At 44.9% G+C, this 25,523-nt stretch overlaps 2 protein-coding genes across 4 annotated transcripts; one reads left to right on the top strand and one right to left on the bottom strand.

Moving 5' to 3' along the window:
• Positions 1–3,971: 3,971 nt before the first annotated feature.
• dnai4 (dynein axonemal intermediate chain 4) lies at positions 3,972–15,999 on the bottom strand. Of its 2 annotated transcripts, XM_085438844.1 has the most exons (17): positions 15,870–15,999; positions 15,629–15,788; positions 14,970–15,124; positions 14,269–14,369; positions 13,989–14,145; positions 13,752–13,891; positions 12,580–12,744; positions 12,277–12,456; positions 11,006–11,154; positions 10,207–10,293; positions 9,965–10,119; positions 9,708–9,868; positions 9,039–9,163; positions 8,416–8,514; positions 7,326–7,552; positions 4,660–4,813; positions 3,972–4,504 (listed from the first exon to the last, which is right to left on the bottom strand). In XM_085438844.1, the coding sequence occupies exons 1-17, from the start codon at positions 15,926–15,928 to the stop codon at positions 4,460–4,462; spliced, it is 2,319 nt and encodes a 772-aa protein (XP_085294970.1). In that variant the 5' UTR covers positions 15,929–15,999; the 3' UTR covers positions 3,972–4,459. The 2 variants fall into 2 exon arrangements, with proteins under 2 accessions (XP_085294970.1, XP_085294971.1); XM_085438845.1 differs by lacking the exons at positions 3,972–4,504; positions 4,660–4,813 and adding an exon at positions 4,820–7,169.
• Positions 16,000–19,814: 3,815 nt separating this feature from the next.
• On the top strand, positions 19,815–22,458 carry LOC146688217 (uncharacterized). Of its 2 annotated transcripts, none has more exons than XM_085439822.1 (6): positions 19,815–20,135; positions 20,586–20,648; positions 20,730–21,196; positions 21,548–21,623; positions 21,716–21,823; positions 21,909–22,458. In XM_085439822.1, exons 1-6 carry the CDS (start codon positions 20,131–20,133, stop codon positions 22,240–22,242), a joined length of 1,053 nt encoding a protein of 350 aa, XP_085295948.1. In that variant the 5' UTR covers positions 19,815–20,130; the 3' UTR covers positions 22,243–22,458. The 2 variants fall into 2 exon arrangements, with proteins under 2 accessions (XP_085295948.1, XP_085295949.1); XM_085439823.1 differs by having other exon boundaries at positions 19,816–20,135; positions 20,733–21,196.
• The last annotated feature ends 3,065 nt before the right edge of the window (positions 22,459–25,523 follow it).

The raw sequence follows: 25,523 nt of genomic DNA, 5'->3' as shown, positions 1-25,523 counted from the left end.
ATATACTAGAAGGAACAGAATTTATTTCATTTGACGGACTAGTTACACAATATGGGATCAACAAGAAAAGATTTTTAGAATATCAACAAATTAAATCCATAGTAAAAAAGAAATTTAAACCGGGTCAAGTTGAACTACAAACACCACCAAGTGTGGTTCAATTTCTTACTCTTAAACCCCCCAAATTACTATCCAAAATATACAGAATGCTTTCTAAAACAGATGAATCAATATCACTTCCTATTGCAAAATGGGAAGCGGATTTATCAGTTAACTTAGACCTAAACTTCTGGTCTCAGATTTGCTTAAAAACCTTTCATCTAATTAGAAATCCCAGTCTTCAATTAATTCAATACAAAATATTACATAGAGTGCACTATACAGGTCATCGGATGTTCAAGATGGGCTTTACGTCTACCAACAACTGCTCACACTGCCAAACCAATTCACCGGACAATTATATCCACGCTCTTTGGTTCTGTCCACCAGTTCAGAAGTTTTGGCGCGAGATATGTGAAGACTTATCGAAGTGTCTGAAATGTAACATTCCAACTTCCCCCTTAGTGTGTTTGTTGGGCAGCTTAGATAATGTCACTTCAGAAAAGAATATCGCCCATATGGTTTTCACTGCCCTATGCATAGCCAAGAAAACAGTCCTCATGAACTGGAAAAATAAAAATAATCTTAATTCTAACCAATATAGAAATTATCTATTAGATTACATTAGTCTTGATACAGCCTCGGCCACCACATCAGATCAATTGCTCTGGGCTCCTTTGATCAGCTCCATCACCTAGTGGGGGTGGGGGGTCATAGTTTGGTCCCGCCTTCACTGTTGTGATTGGTGTGGGGGTAGGGACAGGCTTAGGGCGTCGGGGGGTTCCCCGGAGGCATCTTCCTTGGGGGGCTCAACCCGGGGTAGCGGTCATGTTAGGGGCTCTGTTGGATCTCCGGTGACTGTTTCCTCGCGGCTGCGTGCAGTGGGGCTAGGGGAGGGTCTGTGCTGACGGACGTGGGTTACTGACCTGGTAGCCTGGCTGCCCCTGGGTGGGTCCGGGATGGGCGTGAGGTTCTGGGGGCGCTCCGTCTCTGGGCTGGGACCCGGACCGGGCCTCGGGGGCTTGGGTCCTGGTTGGTGTGTTGCCGGGGTTGTGGGCGGGTGGGTGCATGGGGGCCCAGCCCTGGAGCAGGGTGCCGCCGGTGCGTCGAGCCACCTGGGGGGCTCTTCAACTGGTGGGGGAGATTGTCACATCTTGCAGGAGCTTTCCTCTCCTCAGGAGCTGCCTCTGCAGGAGGGGGAGATACAGGAGAGGTGGAGGAAGATCTCAGCCTGGGTGTTTATTGTCTTATGTAGTCTGGAAGATGAGTGGATGGTGGGGTGGGTGCAGTTTTCTCTGTGGTGGGGTTGGGTGGACTGTCCCGGGCTCTGTGGGGCCGGGCGGCGCTGCTGCACTGGGCCCGGTCTGGATGGGCCTGGGCCCCCTTTCCCTGGCGGGTCGCGGAGTATGGGGGTGCCTACTGGGGTCAGCGGGGGAGCTGGCCCCAGGGAGGGGTCACCTGCCCCTCCCTTCCTTCCCTCCCCATCTCCAGCTGCCTCCCTCTTCCCGCTCCACCACAACCACCCACACATGCAGGGCCTTGGAGTAGGGGTATGTCACCAGGGTGCAGAGGAGGCTACCCCCCCCCTGTCCCCTTCTGGCTGCCTCTGCCTCAATTTTATCCCACAACTTAGACATTCACATTACTCACACTCTCATTACACATACATATAGGATCTTGGGGGTGGGCACGATACACGGAGTCCAAAGTACCATCAGGGTGTACACCCCACCCCTGGCATCGTTGCCCACCTCTCAATTTTAAATACACGTAGACATTGAGGGCTAGCAGGAGGGACCATGCGCTTACCTGCTGCTCTCTGGCAGGTAGCTCCAAGCCCTCCTGGGTTTTAAATGCACCTTAGAACACACATGCATCAACATTACAATGAGCGGGTGGAGGGAGGTTCGGAGTCTTCTCTCACCCCCGTTCTCTGCGACCTGCTGGAGCAGGGGGGCTAGGACTAGGAGGAGGAGTTGGCCGTCCGACTGCGGTCTGGAGTGTGGAGCCTTCCTGCTGCTGCGGAGTCGGGGCGGTCTGCCTCCCCCCACCGCAGGGAAAAGGGAAACACCACCTGGGTCTGGGTGCAGTTCCCCCCTCCAGGGGCGGGGGCACCTAGACCCGGTTTGTAGAGTATGCTTGGGGAGTGTGATCGTGTGTACGTCTCTTTATGTCTGTCTCCACGTTGGTTGAGTGTGGAGTAAGTGCATATGAGAGCATGAGGGTGGGAATGGATGTTTGTATCTGTGTGTGCCTGTATGTCTGTGTCTATATGTCAGGTTGGGTGTCAGGCGCCACCTCTCTGGGGACATCTCAGGCCCTCCAAGGTTTGGAGGCCTATCTCCCCCTACCACCACTTCCCCTGCCAGTGGCGGACCCCCTCAGACATCGGTGCGTTGGTGGTTCTTTGTGTCCGGGGATGGGCGTCCAGGTACACACCGGCTCACTCCTTGGCGGCCGCTTATCGGGGCCTGGAGCCTGGGGCTCGCTCGGGCCACTTCGGAGGTGGGGTGCCCCCGGCCTCTCGGCCTGGGGCTCGGTCACTCAGGCGCAGCTGGCTGCCGGCGGAGCTCACGGGCGCGTCACTGCAACTCCCCCTGGCTTCTGCTCCGCGGCTGCTGAGTGAGCCCTCATCTGGGACTCTCCTCAGCTCTTTCCGGGACAGTGGCGCAGCTGCCCCTCTGTTGGTCTTCCTTGGTCTCTTGTGTTCTGGGGGCCTCTGGATGTCTGGAGTTTTGATCTCCTCCACACCTGCTTCACGCCCTGGAGGACGGGGCTGTGGCCCCCCCACACCCTCTAGCAGATTATTACATGAAGGAACCTTTTAAAAAAACAAAAAACAAGCGCGTCCATGCTCACAGGTGTACACACGGGTGATCACACCCACAAACTACACCCTTTTTGGCTCCTACCTCAAAGCACACTGTGTTCTGTTGATCTTATGTGCTGCACAATAATGTTTAATATTTAGTATTTACTGTCATATTCCCATATATCATTGTGATGTTGTTTATTCTATTACTCTTGTTCTCTTCTGCTTGTTTTCTTTTTTCTTTCTCAGCAGGTGATCCAGGTGATTGATATATGCATTTTTTTTTCTCTGCCCGTTCTGTTGGTTTTTGTCTTTTGCCCTTCTCCCCCGTCCCTCTTCTCAGCTGTTTCTCTTTCCCTCTTTCTTTCTCCCCTTCTTTCCCCCAGTCAAGTCTGTCCCGTATTCAGTAAGTGAAAATAAAATAAACAATAAAAGGTGAATCAAATGGACCATTACGGCAAGGCTGGGATGGTCAGTTTGGTAAAGTAAATCCGTTGGGCATCTTTCTTTGCCTTTAGACAACAATTCTGATGGCAAAAGAGCCAAACGGGACAGGCCAAAAAAAAAAAAAAAAAAAAAAAAGGATAATATAACGAGTGTGGCAGAGAGTAAGAGCATGCAGCGTTTAAAGCGTTGAAGTACTGACCTTACTTTGAGTTTGATTCCGTAAAAAGTGACAAAAACATTAGCGTCCTCTGCTCACTGTGTGGGAAGAAAACTTTCTTTTACAGCAAAAAAAACCCCTAAACGTCCGAGCAAGCACCGACAGTGCGCTGCCACGGGAATGTGACATTCACAGAGAAACTGGCGTATCCTTCCACTGACCGCTGCGGCACACCTGCACCAGGGCAAACCTCCGCCTGCCCCACTCCTGCTATACAGGTGAAAATAGAGCAACAGGACCGCTAGTTTTTGATTTTATTTTATTTGATTTTTTTCTGCTGTATTTCACTTGCATCTATTTGAAAGACTGAGTGTAAACACAAAAAACAATTTTATTTTATGTGCTGGAATGTGCAGAAAATAGGTTTAAATGTTCAACAAATTTCTTCCAGTCAGAGAATGTTGCATATAATTTAATGTTTGCTTGATGCATAAAGTTAAAGAGACTTTTCCAGTTGATTACATTTTATATGATCGATTATGCAGAAAAAGTAGAATTGGGCTAAAAGATCTATTGCTTTGTCACCTATTTAGGGGATAAATCATGTTTTAAAATGTAACTAAGTAACTAAATACTTTTGAAAATAAGTAATCAGTAAAGTAACTAATTACTTTTGAAAATAAGTAATCAGTAATTAGTAACTGATTACTTTTTTCAAGTAACTTGACCAACACTGGTCAGGTGTCTCACCTATAAACAGCCATACAAACATGTTTCTAGCTGTTGATTCTTCTGTCTTATCTGTAACCTAGTCTACCTCTACAGCTGCTCATGAAGCAGCAGCCAATGGAAACAGGACTGTGGCTGTCTTTGTGTAGATTTCTACAGATGACTCTGTCACCAACCTCAGGCTGACTGGACATACATGTGTTTGTTTCATAAAGTTATCTAGATGCTGCAGAGCAGATGAGGTCTTCCAGAACATCCACCTGTAAGAAAACATCCAGAACAAAATTTAAAACCACGTCATTGTCTCTGCTATCGAACACACACCAGGCAGACAGCACTTGAAATGAGACGTCTCCCTTATTGCTTCTTTCCCACTACTACAATCAGCCCGTCCTTTCTACCAGCTTAATGTTACCTGGCTCTGCTCTCCTACACTGAGATTCTTCAGCTGGTAGACAGTCACATGACCATCAGTGTCTCCTACCACAACACAGTCAGCCTGAGAGGAAAATAGCAAGGACGTCATCCTCACACCAGGGGCTGCAGGCTGCACAATGACGGGGTCCAGACTGGAGGAAAGAGGTGAATATATGGACAAGACACAGGTGATACAGAGGGCTGCACAGGTGGAGTCTCCTTCTGAGTCTGACTCACATTCAGTTCAATCTTATTTATACAGCGTCAAATCACAACAACAGTCGCCTCAAAGTGCTTTATACTGTAAAGAGAAGGAAGACAGCATAAAGACATGCTGTGGAAGAGAGACAGAGATTAATAACAAGTGTGATTCAATGCAGAGAGGTCTATTAACACATAGTGAGTGAAAAAGAAACACCCAGTGCATCATGGGAATCCCCCAGCAGCCTACACCTATTGCAGCATAACTAAGGGAGGATTCAGGGTCACCTGGTCCAGCCCTAACTATATGCTTTAGCAAAAAGGAAAGTTTTAAGCCTAATATTGAAAGTAGAGATAGTGTCTGTCTCCTGAATCCAAACTGGAAGCTGGTTCCACAGAAGAGGGGCCTGAAAACTGAAGGCTCTGCCTCCCATTCTACTTTTAAATACTCTAGGAACAAGTAGGCCTGCAGTGCGAGAGCGAAGTGCTCTAATAGGGTGATATGGTACTACAAGGTCATTAAGATAAGATGGGGCCTGATTATTTAAGACCTTGTATGTGAAGAGCAGGATTTTGAATTCTGGATTTAACAGGAAGCCAATGAAGGGAAGCCAATACTGGAGAAATCTGCTCTCTCTTTCTAGTCCCTGTCAGGACTCTTGCTGCAGCATTTTGGATTAACTGAAGGCTTTTCAGCGAGTTTTTAAAAGAACCTGATTGTAACGAATCACAATAGTTGAGAATAATACATGCATGAACTAGTTTTTCAGTGAAAATGATGCTTCCTAAGGGAAACATGTATAATGTAAACAGAATTGGTCCTAGCACTGAACCCTGTGGAACTCCATAATTAACCTCAGTGTGTGAAGATGACTCTCCATTTACATGCACAAATTGGAGTCTATTAGATAGATATGATACAAACCACTGCAGTGCAGTACCTGTAATACCTACAGCATGTTCTAATCGCTCTAATAGGATATTATGGTCGACAGTATCGAACGCTGCACTAAGGTCTAGCAGGACAAGCACAGAGATGAGTCCACTGTCAGAGGCCATAAGAAGATCATTTGTAACCTTCACTAAAGCTGTTTCTGTGCTGTGATGAGCTCTGAAACCTGACTGAAACTCTTCAAATAAACCATTCCTCTGCAGATGATCTGTTAGCTGTTTGACAACTACTCTTTCAAGGATGTTTGATATGAAAGGAAGGTTGGAGATTGGCCTATAATTAGCTAAGACTGCTGGGTCTAGAGATGCTTTTTGAGTAAAGGTTTAACTACAGCCAGCTTGAAGGCCTGTAGTACATAGCTGATCATTAGAGATAGGTTGATCATATTTAAGATCGAAGAATGAATTAATGGCAGGACTTCTTTGAGCAGTTTTGTAGGAATGGGGTCTAAAAGACACGTTGATGGTTTGGAGGAAGTAATTATTGAAGTTAACTCAGAAAGATCAATTGGAGAAAAAGAGTCTAACTTAACATCAATGGTACTAAGAGTAGCTGTAGATAATATTACATCTGTGGGATGATTATTGGTAATTTTTTCTCTAATGATAAAAATTTGTGAAGAAGTTCATGAAGTCATTACTAGTTAACATTAAAGGGATGGTTGGATCGATAGAGCTCTGACTTTTTGTCAGAGAGAAACCTGGGGTTGTTCTTATTTTCTTCAATCAGTGACAAATAGTAAGATGTTCTGGCTTTGCGGAGGGCTTTCTTATAAAGCACAAACTATTTCTCCAGGCTAAATGATGATCCTCTAAATTTGTGACACGCCATTTCCTCTCCAGCTTACGAGTTATCTGCTTTAGGCTACGTGTTTGAGAATTATACCACGGAGTCAGGTACTTCTGATTAGAGACCTTAGTTTTCAAGTAAGACTGGTTTCTGAGTTTTACAGCTGGGGTGGACGAGGCTAAGCATCAGACTTTCAAATGTAAGTCTGATGTTTCTAGAAATGAGAGCTGCTCCATCCAAAGTGGGATGGATGCCGTCTCTCCTAACAAGACCAGGTTTCCTCCAGAAGGTTTCACATGTCTAGAAACAGAATCGCCAATAATCAGAGTTTGACCCCCGGCGGGTGTGTCACCAAGTGGGGAAAAACAGTTAGACACATGGTTGGTGGTGTACCTGGGGCTTCTGTTTAAGACTATGCTTCCTCCTCACCGTCACCCAGCCGCCCTCTTTCCCCAGCTGCTTGGGGTCTGCCGGGGAACAGCTAGCGGGGCCTACGCTATCTTCAGCTACAGCAGCTACAGGGGCCTGGCTAGCTACGGGTGAATCAGTGATCCTGGCCCTCAGAGCTGCAAATAGGCTACATTGATTACATGTATCATTACTGCTATGAAATAAGAAGTTATCTAAAGGTTTTCAATTCAACTGGCAGATAAGCTACACAAACACACCACTGTGTGTTGGAACAGGAACACCGAGTGACAGCGCCACCCAAAGGTACTCACATGCTCGAACTCAGGTCCCAGATTTCTAGCTGCCCTTCGGTGACAGCTCCAAATACAGTAGGCCACTTTGGGGACCATTTGATGTCGTAGACAGCCTTCTGGGCGGAGGTGAAACCCAACACAGGCTTCAAGTGGTGCTGCTTCCACAGCTGGATGGTCCAATCAGATGAGCAGCTCAGGAACACATCAGGGTTGAAAGGGGACCACGCAACACAGTTTACAGGACACTGACGAAGAAGAAGAAGAGGTGTCTGAGTGTATATCACACACCCACGAAGAAGATTCAGCACCATAAGAACAGCAGTTTGTAACAAACAGTGAAGTTATTATTTTGCCAGACTTCACTCACTCAGAATCTTTCTACAAAGATCGCAGCATATGTGTGTATAAATGTTCTCCTGCTCAAATGGCTCAATATCACATTTTCATTTCCAAATCAATTTGTGTTTTATTTACAGATCTAAGTGAAATTCATTTCATTGACTGAATCAGGATTCTTGGTATGTGGACAACATTTATAAATTACTGTAACAATGTAGCGCTGCCTTCACATACCAAGAATACTTAGTAAGTTTTAAGGCTTAACATCACATTCACACAGAGAAGTATCGGTGAAAATGACTCCAAGTTGTGTGTGCAGCATAATTGACTGAAGAATAAAGGAATATGCTGACACAAAATCTAAACAATAAACCTCAGAAAGAAACTCTAAAACCTCAATGAGACATAAACCAGTCTCAACCCAGTTCACATCAAACCACATCCACTCTGAAATCAGGTCCAAAACTTTACCTAAGCCTAAAATTAGACTGATACCATTTATGAAGGTGACTACAAACCAGTCCAAAACCAAACCCCTGATCCCAGTATGGCTGAGTCAGTCCAGGAGGACTTACAGAGACAGACCAGTAGGTGTCAGTTTACTTTATCTGTTGTTTTCCTTAAAATTAAGTTAACTGACAAATAAGCAGTGTCCCTACAGAGCCGTTATACTGCAGTTGGAGCTTCAGTTTGGAATAAAAAGGCTTTTGGGGAAGAAACAGATGTTTTTTCCAGAAGTCTTTGGCAGCGTTTACTCTGAAGAACTTACAAAGTGTTTCCTGTAGGTTTCAAGGAACTGCTGACTGTTGGAGCAGGAGCACTGGTGGATGAGACCTTCCCATGTCCCAGTCAGGTAGATACTGGAGTCCTGCAGGAACAGTGGAACACAGTGGGATACATTGGTTACATCTCAGGGATTTCATGAATCTCTGTTAGAGAACTGTGGATCAATATGGTCGTCATTGTGCAGGAAGGCCAAGATTATTAGATCTTTAGCAAGAATGTTAAAAGGTTATGCCATATGTGGGGTGACTGGAGATGTTGGTGAAAGGTCACAGTGATATGTGGTGTAGCAGACAATGTCACATATCACATGTTCACATATCACATGTTCACATATCACATGTTCATGTATGAGTGCCTGATCTGTCACATGACTAACGAGATGTTTCTGTAACTGCTGTTGTCAATAAAAGGACTGTGAGGGGGACCAGGTGAAGAAATTTCCCCTTGTGGGACTAATAAAGGTATCTTATCTTATCTTATCTAAGACCCTGACGACTCCCCTTGCAGCAAGTAAAAGACAAAGAGCGCTGTGGTCGTCTTGCTTTGATTGGTGATTGGTCCCTGAGTCAGCGGGGTCTATCTCTTTAAGACCCAACAGTAACTTACTGTGGGATGAAAGTCGAAGCAGAGCCCAGGAGTCAGTGCTGTCAGGACACTTTCTGTCATCATCTCGGTCCTCTTCCCTCCAGTCAGTGTCTCTGTATTTTGAATGCACCTTAGCTTCATCAAGTCTACGGCAAGAAATGGATCATTTTATATCATTTACCTGACACCAAGGTGAGAGCAGAGAAGGAGTTATTTGATCATTGCCTGTTGTCTGTTTGTCTGTGAGCAAGAGCATGCAGAAGCCACCACAGAGCAACAGTCAGTCGGAGTTGCACTGTGTTTGTCTCTGTGGTGCCAGGCATGTCTTCATGTTCTAGTCCATGGTTGTTGTTGGATTTTGTGTACTTTTTCTTAGCTTAGAGTATCTATGGAGTTAGCACAGCATCTGTTGAGTATTTCTGTCAGATTGGACTTTTCATTTCCTGTGACCATTGAAATAAAAGCTCTGCTTCTCCTCTGCACACCTTTGACAAAATACTCACCCATTAGAGTTTAACATTACTGCCAACTGCCAAGATTCACTTAGAAAAGGACATTTTTCCTGAATTTCTTCTAAAATCTTGAAGGCCAAAGAGAGAGTTGAAGTTCTCCAAGGCTGGAACTATCCTGAGAGACAACGATGACCTGTATGCTGTCTCAGCTGACTGCACTGAGCCGGCTGCTAAGTACCTATGCAGTCGAGGCCATCTTTGAAGAAAAACCACTTGCTGATTCTGCCATCTGCACCCACAGAGAGGAGGGCCTCCACCTTCTCTTCCCCCGTCGAGCTCACTTGTTGTTGGGTCCACCTGAGCTGCCACACTGGCCCCAGGTGTCTGTTGGGACTCTCCCTACACAGAGCACATGAAACAAAGACAGAGCAGTAGCATGGTTTACTTTTAGTGTGTAGTAAAAGACCTGCACTGTCCACTGCACACGCCCCTCACCGGCTGCTGACACCACGTGACCTGTTGTCCTTACTGTGCACACCATGGATTGTTATGCTGCCGTCATGTGTGCCCACAGCCAGCTGACTGGGGCTGTTAGCAGAGAAATCCAGAGCGGTCACGGCGCTGTCACAGTGGATAACGTGCTCCGGCCACTGTAGGAGGAAGAACATCCTCACTCAACAATCTGTGCGATGATGATGAGGGGAGCTGACTAAATCCAGTCCAAAGCAAAGTCATACCTTGAGGTTTTTGATGGACCAGCAGCTCACCAGACCTGGTTTCTGGTTCCCAGAGTCAAACTCGCCATGACCCACAGCCAGGAGGTCCTAGAAGACAGCCACACGAGGAGGATCTGTAATCAGTCGTCTGCCTGCTTTCCTGGGTGTTAGTCTGCTTCCTACACGACTGCCGCTTTCCCATGCTGTCTTTCTTTGAACCAATCAGCTTCCACTTTGCATGGTTTACATGTGTGCTCTCTGTCATTCTTCCTTTCAGATTCTCCTTTGTGCAACCCTCCACCTCCCCACCCTCAGCCAGAGCCGTCTTCATCATCATCACCACCAGAGTCTCAGCTGTGGGGGGTCCTGTCCTAAACCCTGGCACTGCTTTGATGGGTCACCACAGTCTAATCGCCAAATACATTCATTTCTCTATCTCAATAAATCATGTTCAGTTCTTTCAAGTGATCAGCATGCTTCAATACAATATTATCAGAAGAGACAGACCCAATATTAGCCAGGCTCCTTCAGCATTTAACTGAGCAAAGGTACGGCCTTCTCTCCACACTGCAGGCGTGTCTGAAAGTTAGCTAACTGTACTTGGTTATACTACCTTTGAATTGTATATTTAAAGATTATTTTTATAACCCAGCTCACTCTGACTTCACCGTTCAGACTGAGAAACAGTCCAGCAACATTAGTGACACACATGAATGACACAAGGACAAAAGACTTGTGTTGCACAGAAATGTACACTAACTTCAAGCCCTTTGCTCTTGAATCAGTTTCTGTGAGTTGGAGTTGATCTTTGTTCTGTTACCGGATTCTTTCTGTTCCAGGTCATGCAGCTCACGCTGCGTCCTCTGCTGAGCTCACAGCTGAAAACCCAGAGACACTGCAGAGACGGACCACCGTCCATGCCCCCCGTCCTCTGCTCCACCATCTCATTCTTCACTGGACACTCTGGGTCTGAAAAAATGATTTCACTCATTACAATCGTAATGCTTCATCTAGTAGTAATGTTACCACGGTGCTGTGACGGTGCTGTGACGATGGTGTGACGGTGCTGTGAGGGTGCTGTGACGATGGTGTGACGGTGCTGTGACGATGGTGTGACGGTGGTGTGACGATAGTGTGACGATGGTGTGAGGATGCTGTGACGGTGGTGTGACGGTGGTGTGACGGTGCTGTGACGGTGCTGTGAGGGTGCTGTGACGGTGCTGTGACGGTGGTGTGACGATGGTGTGACGATGGTGTGAGGGTGCTGTGAGGATGCTGTGACGATGGTGTGACGGTGCTGTGACGATGGTGTGACGGTGGTGTGAGGATGCTGTGAGGATGGTGTGACGGTGGTGTGACGGTGCTGTGACGGTGGTGTGACGGTGCTGTGAGGATGCTGTGACGGTGCTGTGACGGTGGTGTGACGATGGTGTGACGATGGTGTGACGGTGGTGTGAGGATGCTGTGACGGTGGTGTGACGATGGTGTGACGATGGTGTGACGGTGGTGTGAGGATGCTGTGACGATGGTGTGACGATGGTGTGACGGTGCTGTGACGGTGCTGTGACGGTGCTGTGAGGGTGCTGTGACGGTGGTGTGACGATGGTGTGACGGTGGTGTGAGGATGCTGTGACGATGGTGTGACGATGGTGTGACGGTGGTGTGACGGTGCTGTGACGGTGCTGTGACGGTGGTGTGAGGATGCTGTGACGATGGTGTGACGGTGGTGTGAGGATGCTGTGACGATGGTGTGACGATGGTGTGACGGTGGTGTGAGGATGCTGTGACGATGGTGTGACGGTGGTGTGAGGATGCTGTGACGATGGTGTGACGGTGCTGTGACGGTGGTGTGACGGTGCTGTGACGGTGCTGTGACGGTGGTGTGAGTGTGCTGTGACGGTGCTGTGACGGTGGTGTGAGTGTGCTGTGACGGTGGTGTGAGGATGCTGTGACGGTGCTGTGACGATGGTGTGAGGATGCTGTGACGGTGCTGTGACGGTGCTGTGACGGTGGTGTGAGGATGCTGTGACGGTGGTGTGACGGTGGTGTGACGATGCTGTGGTGGTGCTGTGACGGTGCTGTGAGCACTACCTCCCAGCACAGGCAGCTGTCTGTAAGCAGCCAGCTGAGGGTGGAAGCTGTTTTGCAGGATGCTTCTCTCCACTGTTTGTAAGCAAAGCTGAAACTTGTCTGACAGCATGATGAGCTTCCACTGCGTCTCAGCGTTTAAAGCTTTTACTTCCACTTCTTTCAGTGAACCACAGGCACTGACTGAAGACAAATACAAGAAAACAGTTTCTGTACTGTAAAAAGAATGAAACTGTTAAAACTTCTGAATGATGACGAACCCTGAGCCCTGTTTGAATGAAGCAGTGAACCAGTGGGTGCAGTTACCTGTAGTGGCTGTGCTGCCCACTGACACACTCCTGTCTGCACCTCTGCTGGAGTCCGTCACACCCTCTGAGTGGTCAGTCTTCACTGGGTTACAGATACCTGCTGTTTCCTCCTGCTCAGCCTCACTTAAAGGCTCATACATGTCGCAGACGGTAACATTTGTGGCTGTGGACATGCAAACATCTGAAAACACTGTGCATTTATAAAAGCTCAACACTCCATCCTCTGTTTTATGGATGAAGTGAACTGCTGAAAGTAGAACTAAAGTAGAAAGTAGAACAATATAAGGATATAGTGAATGGTGGGTTCTACTATTGAGAGTGTGTAAAAAGCTAAAAAGAAGGGTGGGGTAGGGTCAGAATTTGGTGTAAACATATATGAAAGCACAGCTCCATCCTGCCTGATACCAACAGGTGAAGCTGGTGGTGGGTGTGTGATGGTGTGGGGGATCATTTCCCAGCACACTTTGGGCCTCCTTCGCACCAAGCATCATTTCAATGCTTAGCTGAATATTGTTGCTGACCACAGCCTACCCATCCTCTGATAACTGCAAATAATTTGAAAAGAATTTCCTGATCATACCAATGAATTGAGTGTACTTCAGTGGTCTCCACAGTCACAAGGAAGCCTTTGGGACATGAGTGGATAATCAGATAGCTGCAGCCGACTAATCTGCAGCAACTGCATTAAGCTATCAGGTCAACGCAGACCAAAACCTCTGCAGCACCTTCAGCATCAGATAAATACACACTAATGTGGATAAAAAGGTAAATGCTAATCTGCGGTTCATAAATTGTTGGGAAAGAGGCTAGCTTAATGTTCTAGCTAGCCATTTTTAGCCAGAACATTTGGCTAAAAATGGCAGATAAATAGTTCAAATGGTGAAAAGGTAACAATGAACTACTCTGATATAAACATAGTGAGCTAAAACAAACACACTGTGAACACTACACATCTAAGACAGCGACACACTTCCACACACCAAAGTTTGGGAACCAAATATTCATCACACTTTAAATAGACTGAGTCCAAAAGCACAGTTTGAGATGAAAGAGAGCCATGTTCTAAATAAAGCTGCCAAAAATCAAGTTAGTCCAGCTTCATGTTTAGGTACACTGACCTGGGTGTGTTTAAAACTTTTATAAAAGTCACCATTAGAATAACAGCTTCACCTGCATCCACCACCATCAGCCCGTTACTCTGGACATGCTTGTTTTTTGTTGTTCCGGTCAGCGTCTGCACTGATCGCTCCACATGTTTGTCCCTGCTCACTCTGTTTCTGCAGACCTCCTCGTACTGATGGTTTCTTGCTCTGTGAAAACGAGGTAAAATCACAACGTGCCAGTAGCGCATTTTAGGTGCATATGTAAGCGTCTCAACCAGTCAGATATGGGAAACACTTCACCCACATGGTAGCTTCTGCCTCATCAGCATCCACACACACAAAGGTGCTGGGCATGTCCAGCAGTGAAAAGGTGTCTGTCTCAGAGATAAAGACCTCTGTGATGTCCTTCAACATGTCCTCTGTCACCTGTTCTTTCTCCGTGTCCTTTTTTACCCTCACATCTAGCAAGAAAATATATGAACAAACTCTTATAAACACCACAAAGATACGTTGTAGGTGTGACCGAGAACTGAGAGCTTTAGTCACAGTAATATGTGGAGATTTAAAAAAAACAATTTATTAACCTGGAAAACTGAGGGGAATGTCACGTTTAGAAAACATGTCCTCGTCATCCACGGACTCTGTGGTGGACTGGCTGGATATTCTGCTGCTGCCAAATACTGACCTGGAAACATTGCGAGCACATTTTTACAGGGTGAAGCGTGTAACCTGCAGTCACTTTAGACAGTTTGTCCTCGCTCTCTCCAGGAAGTGCTTGGCTGTGGCTGCCTCCCTGCACCATGGACCTGCTCAACTGGTGGCACAATTTAGTAAGAAGCTGTGCTTCAGCAGCCCTGGTTGATTCAAACTTCTGCTGTTTTATAATTACTGAGCTTAAATGTAATGTAATGGTTTCCACCCAAACCTGTATCACTGGGAGTTCCCCGACTGATTCAATCACGTTCACATATCAAAGATTTTAAAAGAAAAGAGGATAGGTCAGGGTTCAAGGGTCCCCAGGTTATAACCACAATGCTGCCCAACCTCAGAACACGAGCGAGGGACAAGCCACACCGGCGTGGACGTCACCGAGCTTAATAAGAGCCACGTGAGGTATGCCGGAACAACGACGTACCGATGAGAACTTAGCTACTAGAAAAGATAATACATGGAAAGGCCTGCAGAGAAAACTCATATTCAAATTCAAGCAATGCTTTAACATTTGCACTCCACACATTCAAGCCTCACAGAGCAGCTCCAGCTGCATCACCTCAGACTCTGGTACCTGGAGAAAGGCAGAGTGAAGCTGCCCGTGGCTGTTGGCTGGTCTGATGCTGAGCCCACAGACATTTCATCCACAAACAGCATGGGCTGCACTGCTCCTGGATCAGCCTGGTACAGCGGCTGAGGAGTGACATCATTGTTTACTTCATCAAACACCTGCAAGAAACACAGAAGCTAGCTACAGCTAACTTGGTACTGCACCCAAGGGCACACTGGAGGTACTTCTACATCACTACATGCTCGCTACATCATGGTATTTAACTCCACTACCTGCATCTCTCCTTTTATTGCCTTTTTCACAAAGCACTCGGGTAACTGCTTTGAAAAATTGGTGAGTGGTAGTTGAATTCATTTAATTTTAGAGGCATCAGAATAATCAGTCATGAAGACAAATCCACAAAATGAAATCTTGTGTTTTTGTCTGGGTTGCAAAATAAAACTGTGACTACAGCCTGAGTTTGATGTAAGCCTACTTCTTTAAACTTTCAGTATACATATGCATTAAACACAGTCTACGACGCGGGTCTTTACTCTGTGAAACTGATGAGAAACTGCGTCTAATCTGAATCTAGTACCGAGTCTGTGACTGGTGTTCTCATTTACAAACTGTTCAGAGGACCCACAGACTGTGAGGACAGTGTCCCTGTGATGCTCAGGTACCCGAACAGCCTGTCTGGGAGTCTGAACCACGTTCTTCTCCAGGACTTTGCTGCCCCCGAGGCTCCGCCTGCTGTGACAGCCCAGCACACTCGTGGTTTGTCTGGAACGCTGGTGAGCTCCGCGTGGGCCTCCGTGTGAGACTGAGGTGGTACGAGAGGAGCTGGAAGGCAGCAAAACAACAAGTGACCGTGGCTGCGTGTACGTGCAGACAGCTGCAGTGAAAAGAGTACGGCTAACGTACGGTCTCAGAAGCAGGGAGCATCGCCGCTTTCCTCCCTCTTTCCCCCCCGTGGCAGACATCGCTGCAGTGCGCCTGCTGTTGTGGGTTTCCTACTGCGGTGCTATGGCAACGGGACATGCCCAGAGCTCGTGCTCGTGCGTACAGGGAGCGCGCGACACGCTCACACCGTGTGCTGGACATTAACACGTAGATGTATACAGTCAGACCATATCAACATTTTCACATTTTCCTTAAAATAAAGTAAAAAACGTTTTTTAAACAACAGTTAAAAACATAGGTTACCACCATCTTTACTGTCGCTGTTCAGTTTAACCACGCGTTCTCACTGGGTCTCATTACATTTATGTATATAGTTGCCTCAGAAAACTTTATATTATTAAGACCCAACACTAATCAGAAAAGTCCCTATGAGCACATACGTGGCAAGAGTACAACGGAAAAACTCACTGTTAACAGAAACACCAGAACCAGGCTCAATCTGACCGACCGCTGAGGGGGCGGAGACGGGACCAAAGACACAGATGGCAAGGCAAGTTTATTTGTATAGCACAATTCAACAACAAGGTGATTCAAAGTGCTTTACAGAGACATTAGAAACAAGAACAAATAAAAAGCATGATTTAAAATTGATTAAAACAAGCAAATAAACTAACTAACTAATTAACAAACAAACAAACAAACAAAACAGTATATAAAATCAAAACAGATAAAATCAGAACAGTAGATAAAATCAGTAGTTAAATGTAAGTTTTGAAATTTAAGCTTAAAAGTGTGGATTTGGTGCTTTATTCAAATGCAGCTGAGAAGATCAATGGTTAAATACAGAGTGGTGTATAAATATAGGCCTATTGCACGGAGAATTCAAGGTCATCTAACACAGCCCTGTGGGCTTTATCGAAAAGGAAGAGAAGCCAGTGTGGGCAAAATCTGCTCTCTCTAGTCCCCGTCAGTATGCTCACTGCAGCATTTTGGATTAACTGAAGGCTTTTCAGGCAGTTTTTAGGACATCCTGATAATAATCAATTACAGTAGTCCAGCCTGGAAGTAAGACAGAGCCTGATTATTCAACATCTTGTATGTGAGGAGGAAAATGTTTAATTCCGTTCTGGATGTATGAGGGAGGCACAGAATAGTAGCAAGAGACAGGATATTTCTAACTTCAGAGATGTTGCGCAAATGGAAGAAAGCAGTCTTACATATTTGTTTAATATGTGCGTTGAAGGACATGTCCTGGTCAAAAATGACTCCAAGGTTCCTCACAGTGTTACTGGAGGCCAAGGTAATGCCACCCAGAGTAAGAATCTGGTTAGATACCATATTTCTAAGCTTTTCAGGGCCGAGTACAATAACCTCAGTTTGATCTGAATTAAGAAGCAGAAAGTTAGCGGCCATCCAGGTCTTTATGTCTTTAAGACATTCCTGCAGTTTAACTCATTGGTGTGTGTTATCTGCAGCACAGTACCTTTAACACCTACAGCATGCTCTAATCTCTGTAATAAAATATTGTGGTCAGCAGCACTGAACTGAGGTCTAACTGCAATAATATCATTCATAACCTTCACAGTTCTGAGTACATAAGATAAGATAAGATAAGATAAGATAAGATAACCTTTATTAGTCCCACACGTGGGAAATTTGTTACATAGAATTCATCTGCACCTAACTGTACATACTAGGGCAAAATAGGGTTATTCTCATTGGTTACATGTCTACAGGTTAGCTAACAGAGCTTGTTCTGATTGCAGCTGTTTTGGGATTGTGAGGAAGACAAACACATTCGGTCTGTTTTACCTGCAAACTGCACAGGTATGTGTGTTCTTTTAATGATTGCTGGACAAACCTGTGATTGATTTAGCAGATAACAAAGAAAAAACAAGATGTTAAGAACTAAAAGACAGTACAGACAGCTGACTGTGTGGCTCTGGTGTTCAGGAGAGCATGAGCTTATAGAGAAGATTGTCTTGATGCAGGCGCAGTCATCCAGAAAACATGAAAAGGCTGATTCTGTTCATCTGGATGTTTTCAGTGGGAGAAACGTTTCATCATCATCAGCTGACTTCTTCAGCCTCAGTTTATAAGGTTTCAACCTTAGTTTATAAGGTTTCAACCTTATAAACAGGACATTTGCACAATGATGGAAACCAGCTGACTGACTGAACACTGGACTGTGAGGTCAGTTCATCTGGACGAGTGACGAAGTGTTTCTACCAGTGAAAGGGAAACATGTGTTCCAACTCAGGCAGCTGTGTCCAGCACAGATGGTCTTTCCCTTTTCACGTAAATGGCCTCCTTGACTCCGCGCTCAAACCAGCGTTCCTCCCTGTCCAGGATGTTACATCCTCATCATTGAAAGAGTGTCCACTGGCCTGTAGGTGTAAATAGACTGCAGAGTCCTGGCCTGACGAGGTAGCTCTTCTGTGTTGTGCCATCCGCTTCGCCAGAGGTTGTTTGGTGTCCCCGATGTACAAATCCTGGCAATCCGCCTGGCACTTAACAGCGTACACTATGTTACTCTGTTTGTGTCGGGGGAACCGATCCTTGGGGTGGACCAGTTTTTGGCGCAGCGTGTTTTGGGGTTTAAAAGCCACAGAGACCCGGTGTTTAGAAAAAATGTGTCTCAACTGCTCCAATACTCCTGACACATATGGGATCACTACAGGTTTTTTGCTTGGGCAGCGGTTGTCCTTCTCTCCTGGATCGGCTGGAGCTTTCTTTCTTTCTTTCCAGCTTTGACAAACGTCCAGCTGGGATAACCACATTTACTCAGGGCCTTCTTGATGTGCTGTTCTTCTGCCTCCCTGGCCGCTGTGTCTGTGGGGATGGTGTTCGCTCTGTGTTGTAGCATCCTAATGACAACCAGTTTGTGCGCCAGTGGATGATGAGAGTCAAACCTTAAATACTGATCCGTATGTGTAGGTTTATGTTACACGTCAGCTTTTATATGTCCCCCATTCCTGATGGAAATCTCACAGTCTAAGAAGGCTAACCTGCCACTTTTCATATCCTCCCTGGTGAATTTGATGTGTCGGTCCACCGAGTTAATGTGATCTGTGAATTGTGGTATGTCCTGAGATTTGATTTTCCCAGGTGTCATCCACATATTTGAACCAATGGCTTGGTGGTGTTCCAGGGTAGGATAGCAAAGCCCTCTTTTCCACTTCTTCCATGAACAAATTGGCCACGATGGGTGAAAATGGGGAGTCCATGGCACACCCATGTTTCTGCCTGTAGAACTGACCCTTGTATGTGAAGTAGGTGGAATGAAGACACAGTCCCAAAAGCAAAACACACTTGGTTGATGCTGAGAGTGGTCCTGTTGCTGAGGTTGGTGTCATCCTGTAATCTCTTACGGACTACCTCCAACGCTTCCGTGACTGGGATGCAAGTGAAGAGAGATGTAACGTCGTGTGACGGGTTTTGGTCAGTGGTTGTTGATCAATGGTCATGAGAATTTGCATAATTAAGATTAACCCATTGTTCCTTCAGTGGGCTGGTTTCAGTCATTATGCAAATGTACTGTTTATAAGATTGGGGAAACCTGCAGTCAGCTGAGACTGAAGAAGTCACTTGGATGAGAGACGAAACGTTTCTACCACAAAACGCTGCGTCCAGATGAACAGAATCAACTTTTTGGAGAATGTGCAGGGTGGTCAGCCACCATTGTACATTTGACCACAGATGCACCTGTGGTAAAATCCAATTACATTGCAAAATGTTTAGATGAATCATTTACATTACTGGTTAAGAGTCATGTTTGGCACATAATTTAATCTGTAACATATTTGATGACTGGTATTACATTATATAACCTCCAGTGTTAATATTTCTGCTCGCAATTTCACTTCAAATTAATACATTATTAAAGCTCGCAATAGTCAGCATACATATGAACTTTAACCGTTTTTATTTGAAGGCAGTTCATTTTAGGTAGGAAAAATGGTTTACATTTATGAAACTTGTCCAGTTGGCGGCAGTAACGCGACATTCCCCCAGCCCCAAACGAACAAACAGAAGGAGAAGAAAACCAGAGAGAGCTACTGGGAGCTTTGAGGATCATGGGACAAGGAATTTTGTTCTATCCTCGCGCATCCTGAAGTGATTTGTCCTCGAGCGCATCTACAAACAGGCTCACGTCCGCGAGCTCACCAAGGCACGAGCCAGAATGTGAACAAGTAAGCACGGCGCCGTGTTTCAGCTTCAGTCATAATTAAATTAATAAAAGTTTTACACGTTAGAGTGCGTTAACCGCGAAGGAGCAGAGATGAAGTAAGTCATGTCCTGGCTTCAATGCCCGGTGCTTTCAGTGATGTCCATCCGCCCTCTGTGTGAGCTTTAGTTTTGAGCCCAGTTAGCTTAGCCGGGATGCTAACGTTAGCTAAGCATCGCCTGAGTTTCAATGCAGATTTTGTAGCTGGGTGTTTTCAGACATTGGTTTCCAGCCACAGGCAGAGCACAGTGAACCTGAGTCATAACTGGTGGTTTTATTTCCAGATTAAATTAAATGTGTGCCTATATATATGCCTGACACAGTAAACCTGTATGAAAGGTGAAATCATTTCAACATAAATGTAAAGACAAAGTGCAGTTCTAAGGAGATTAGAATATGAACTTAAAACATGTCCTTTCATCAAGTTCAAAGGTCGTGGCATTGGACAAATGCACATGCCATTTTGTTGTCAATCCTGTCAAAGTGATGTGCTGTTTTTGATTTTGCAGGTTCAATGCAGATGACTTAGGCTCCTTCACTCATTTACTGTTTTTCAAGGTAGAATATTACAGGTAAGACGATAAGAAATATTTTCATCTAGACTCAATTTATTTGTAAAATATTGCAGGAGGAGTCACTGTTGCTCTTGTTAGCAGGTCCATAAGATATTGTGTGAAGTGGAAAGGATCCATGTGTCCCCAACGCTCCAACAGACAGCCTAGGGCCTCCAAGAAGAACACCAAGACAAGCCCCGCTCCAGAGGAAGAAGTCATCCAGCGTCAGCTGAGAGGGCAGAGGGGGAAAGGCAGTACTGGTGACAGCCTCTGTATCGCAGGTGAGGGAACAGGGTGCGACATCCTCGACATCATTACCACTCAGGAAGAGAAGCATGTTGGTGAAGAAGATGGGGGAAAGGCGGTAGAGATAGCTCATAAAGAACTGGAAGACTTGGATGAAGACCGAATCTCTGTTTGCAGCAGCACAGCGTCTGGTCCCTCTTTTTATCACTCCACCTACAGAAAAGCGAGGCCTTCCCAGAACCTGTGCTTGGCCTGTCAGAAGCTCTACCAGAAAGCAAAGAAGATAAAAACATCAATCATAAACAAACTGCTGGACAATGGTGAGCACACTAATGGCAGCATGAAAATATAATGTCTTTGGGAAGAAGTTCATGCTATAGCTACTCTTCCAAAGGAAAGATGAATAATTGTTAATAATACTTGAGAAATATTTTTCTATAGCACACTTGCACTGCTTTTATTAGCCCTGCATAAAAAGAAATCTAAAAGTATAACTACACATTTCAGTAACCAGTATACAATTATGTATTGTTTGTTGCATGAAGTGGATGAAATGCTTACATATGGTTTAACTTACAGTACCAAATTAATAGCCGTCCTCTTTTGCATCTATATTAACAACAAACAGGTAAGCACAGTTCTGTAACACTTTGATTTTGATTCTTGTTTAGATCCTATGTCCCCGACATGTGACCAGTGGGTCCTTATCAAAAAGCGGACATCCCAAAGGTGGCCTGATGCAAGAGGGTAAGGCTGAGTGTACACTGTATGTATGTGTGCGTTTGACAAATTACCATCATATTTAAGCTGATTGTACTGCTGCCTGTCTGCTCTGTCAGGAAGCTTTTGAGCCACATAAAGAAGATAAAGAAGGCCTGTGAGAAACAAAGTGAGCAGCGTGTGGAAGAATCTGCCGTCTGTTCAAGGCCGCACACTTTCCTCCACAGGTAACGTGTTTGCCTGCATGAATTTCTTATGACTGTAGCTGTTCTCATCTAAAATGACTTGTATGTGCTGTGTTTTTGGGCTTAGGAACCTCAGACGATGTGTGAAAGCGAAAAAGGAGAGGAAGAAGAATAAGAACAGGAGGAAGAGACAGAGAGACGGTTCGCAGGGTACTCGTGCCGCTAAGCAGCAGCGTCTCCACACCAACACTCCCATCAAGATGACCTGTGTAGAGCCAAACAGCCGCCGAAAAAGCAGCAGTCAGGGGAACAGAGGTGTGACTGCTGAGGCGATTCCCTCGTCTGTGACACAGGAAGCCACCACACCAAGCAAGAGAACACCAAAGCAGACGGGTAGATTCAGAAACTTGCTGGCTGAGCTACGGAGCAAGAGCAGCATGATTGTAAGAGAAACACACTAGTGAGGAGGCAGGATTCGAGTGCTAATCGCTTTTAGTCGTGATGTTCTGCTGGTCTTCAGTATTGTTACCTATTCAGTGGCCTATGCCTAGAGTTACTTGACAAAGTTCCGTCGCAGTTCTGTGCATGTTTTGTTTGTGATCCTTTAAAATTAAAAACAATATTTATTTAATGTTCCTTACAACTGGACAGCTGTGAATAAATGTTTATGTTGATCTTATGGCATGCCTTTTTTTTAAAAATACCGACATAAGTTCACTCACTTGCATTCAAAAACACTCGTGCATTTACAGCTCTTCACAAAATCAAGTACCTTTCACCTGTATGCAAACACTTGCTTATTTTCATTTGCGTTTGCAGCAAGCTGGTCACTGTTCATAGTGTCCACAGCATGTACACCACTTCCTGCTAGCGCTCCAGCTTCTTCAGTGAGCTGCATTTCAGGGATGTTGAAGTTGCACAGCATCAGAGCTTTGACTCGTTATATAATGTGAAGATATCAGTCCTCACTCCCAAGTGTGGTGTCCACAACTAGGTGATAATGGGAGGAGAGAGGGATTTCACAGCTTCAGTGTCTGAGTGGGCTGTTGTTGGACATTATTTTTTCACAAATGCATCCAAAGACAAACAAAAAAAGGTGGCAAAATATTTGAAACTATATCTTTCCTATTAGTCACGAAACAAAACAGGCAAAAAAGAAAATCAGTGAGCTATAAATATTATTTTATATGCCATGGTGTATACTAGTTATTCCTATATGCTGTCATGTTGACTCACTGTGTTTGTACTTTGTACAAACTACAAACTTACATTAAAGGAAACCCATCTGCACCATTGCAAAAATTGAGAGGTTGATGCATCAGAGCTTATAAGAGGGAGATACACAATTAATTGCCAATGCAGGCAACCCACTGTCTAAACAGGATATCACCAGGCCTACCTGTCTTTTGGCTTTGGGAATGTGAACGGCCTCCGTCCATCATCAGTCACTTGAAGTTGTCTTATGGTAAAATGTTGCCAGGCAGGCTCAAGATGCACTTTCAAACCAAACAGCCTTTCTGAGAGAAACCCTAACCCTCAAAAGAGTGCTGGATCTGAAACAGAGGCACTTCTGTTTGAAGGTGTGTAATAAGGCGGTGGAGATGAGGTGTATGATAGTGGTGTACACGGGTATGATGGAAAGTTAGGTGTGCCTTTGATTTATTTGGGAATGTGTGACAAACTCGGACAGACATTTACTTCTTCAAGTACACTGAAGTCCCAATTACTTTAGGGAAGAAAGGTAAATCCATCCATTCTTTTTCTCAACGCAGTGGAGATGGAGCCCACGTAGCAGGCTGTTTGCAGACGCTTATTCTAACAGCCCACATGGTGGCGCCACATAACCAGCATTCACAGACTGACTCTACAGCTCTGTGTGTAGTAACACAAAATAAACACAAATGTACAAAAAGCACATAGATACAGGGTTAGAGCTCATGGGGAGCATGGGTAATGTGGTATGTGACATAAATACAAGCGGTTGGCACTGGACTCGCTTGGGCCAGTCTCACTCTGCACAGCAGGACAGGTACAGGTGTAATCAATAACATTAATGATCATGAAGCATCCCAGAGAGCCGGCATGCACAATAAGCAGGGTCGGTCCTGCAGCTCAGAGTAAAGCAACTTTAACCTGATACCATCATTTTCACCTGTGTGAATCATCAGCTGTTCAAGTGTTTACACTGCAGGATCACAGTCGCCGTTACTGCAGGTCAGTGCAGCCACCTGTTGCTATGAGCAGAAGTGCCAACGAGTCATATCATACAGTAGATCTGCATTTATTTTTATTTTGTTAAGTTTTGGAACTAATCAAAAGCTAATTTTTCAGGCAACAGTGACCTCAGTTAAATGCTTGTTTCATTTAACTTTGTATTAGTTTTAGTGGTGGTTTATCTCAACTTTCTTTTTAATTATACACAGTGTGACGTCAAAAAATGCGCACACATTTGACTCTGTGTTATCCGTTTTTTTCGTCCACACCTAAATGCAAAAACGGAGTTTTCAAAAATATCCACCCTGGCCGGAGTTTTTAAAAATCTTCGTTTTCAGTGACCAAAAACGCCGTTTACGTGTGGACGAAAGGTGCAAACGCATAGAAAAATCCGCGTTTTCAAAAATACCCGGGTACGTGTGGACGTAGCCTAAATCTAAATAGATTTCCTGCAGATTTTATTTTATGTTGGTGTGTAGATATAAAACTAGCCATCTTTATTTATTGATTGATTGATTTAAGGCTCAAGGGGAGGGGGGGAAAGTAAGTCTTATAAAGATTAAGCAAAACTAAAACTTCTTACATCCGTCAGCACTTTAAAAAGGAAGAGTTTCGAACAACAGTGTTGTTTTTTTGAGATGTTTGTGCTGATACAGTGAATGGTTGGCAGAGGAAGGGTGGGGAAGTAAGAGGCAGATAAGGGACCAGGGTATGCAGTCTTCACAGTTTTAACAGATTTCTTTTAGTTTGTTTATGTTGGGGTAGCCTTACTGTTTACTCAGAGGATTAATGTATTGGGAGAGCAGTCAGAGCTGCTGGGGGTTTGTCAGCACGTCAGGAAATGTGCCTTCTTAGTAGTTAAGAGATATTGAGGTGAGTCATTAATAAACTATTTTAAAAAGCTACCATGAATGTACTAATTAGATCTTTGAGGTACAATATTTTTTACTTCGATCCACAGCCACAGCTATTCTTCCCTGTGAAAGTCCAGACAACTGACAAATAAACCGAAGGAAACAGCACGATGAAAATGTGTGAATGAAAATATATATTACTGTGAATGCACTGCAGTTAGTCACGGGCTGACTTTCATCCATAGTCCCAGGTCAGATTTTTAAAGGCAACCTAAAAACATTTCACATTATCAACATAAAGATGAAAACAAACAAGCAGGAGGGTAAAAGCATCTCATTTTGTATTATTAGATTATCAGCCATTTTTTAAATAGACATTTAAAGTGTTGTATGTGTTCTGCTCTCTGATAATAATGGTTCTAGAGCACCACTGTTGCCTTCAAAGAAAAAAAAGATTGTTCTTCTTCCTCTTTTCTGTTTACTCTGATAAACTCAATGCTGGAGGAGCCACATTGTATAAAATGTTATAAATTAGATATTCATGTATTTAATAAAATGTGCTTCTATACAACAAAACAGTGATGACTGCAACAAGGCCTTTTCTGTGGTTCTGTAATGGTTTTAAAGCGTTAAGTCTGATCATGCAGTAATAATATTATTAATATAGGAAAGGA

Source organism: Copadichromis virginalis, linkage group LG18 (genome assembly GCF_057382275.1).
Source record: "Copadichromis virginalis isolate Kocher_CV1m ecotype Utaka linkage group LG18, C_Virginalis_male_GT1.1, whole genome shotgun sequence".
Taxonomy (NCBI): domain Eukaryota; kingdom Metazoa; phylum Chordata; class Actinopteri; order Cichliformes; family Cichlidae; genus Copadichromis; species Copadichromis virginalis.
The sequence above is the reverse complement of the archived record's forward strand: the minus strand, read 5'-3'. Positions and strand labels throughout refer to the sequence as shown.

Bases quoted from the DNA above. Each gene is read 5' to 3' on its own strand.
- dnai4 (XM_085438844.1), bottom strand. From the start codon at position 15,928: ATGTCTGCCACGGGGGGGAAAGAGGGAGGAAAGCGGCGATGCTCCCTG. The intron at 12,457-12,579 runs GTAACTGCACCC...ATTTGTCTTCAG, and splicing joins GGGCAGCACAGCCACTACAG to TCAGTGCCTGTGGTTCACTG. The intron at 9,164-9,707 runs GTACTTAGCAGC...TTCTTGCCGTAG, and splicing joins AGATGGCCTCGACTGCATAG to ACTTGATGAAGCTAAGGTGC.
- LOC146688217 (XM_085439822.1), top strand. The intron at 21,197-21,547 runs GTGAGCACACTA...ATTCTTGTTTAG, and splicing joins AAACAAACTGCTGGACAATG to ATCCTATGTCCCCGACATGT. The intron at 21,624-21,715 runs GTAAGGCTGAGT...CTGCTCTGTCAG, and splicing joins AGGTGGCCTGATGCAAGAGG to GAAGCTTTTGAGCCACATAA.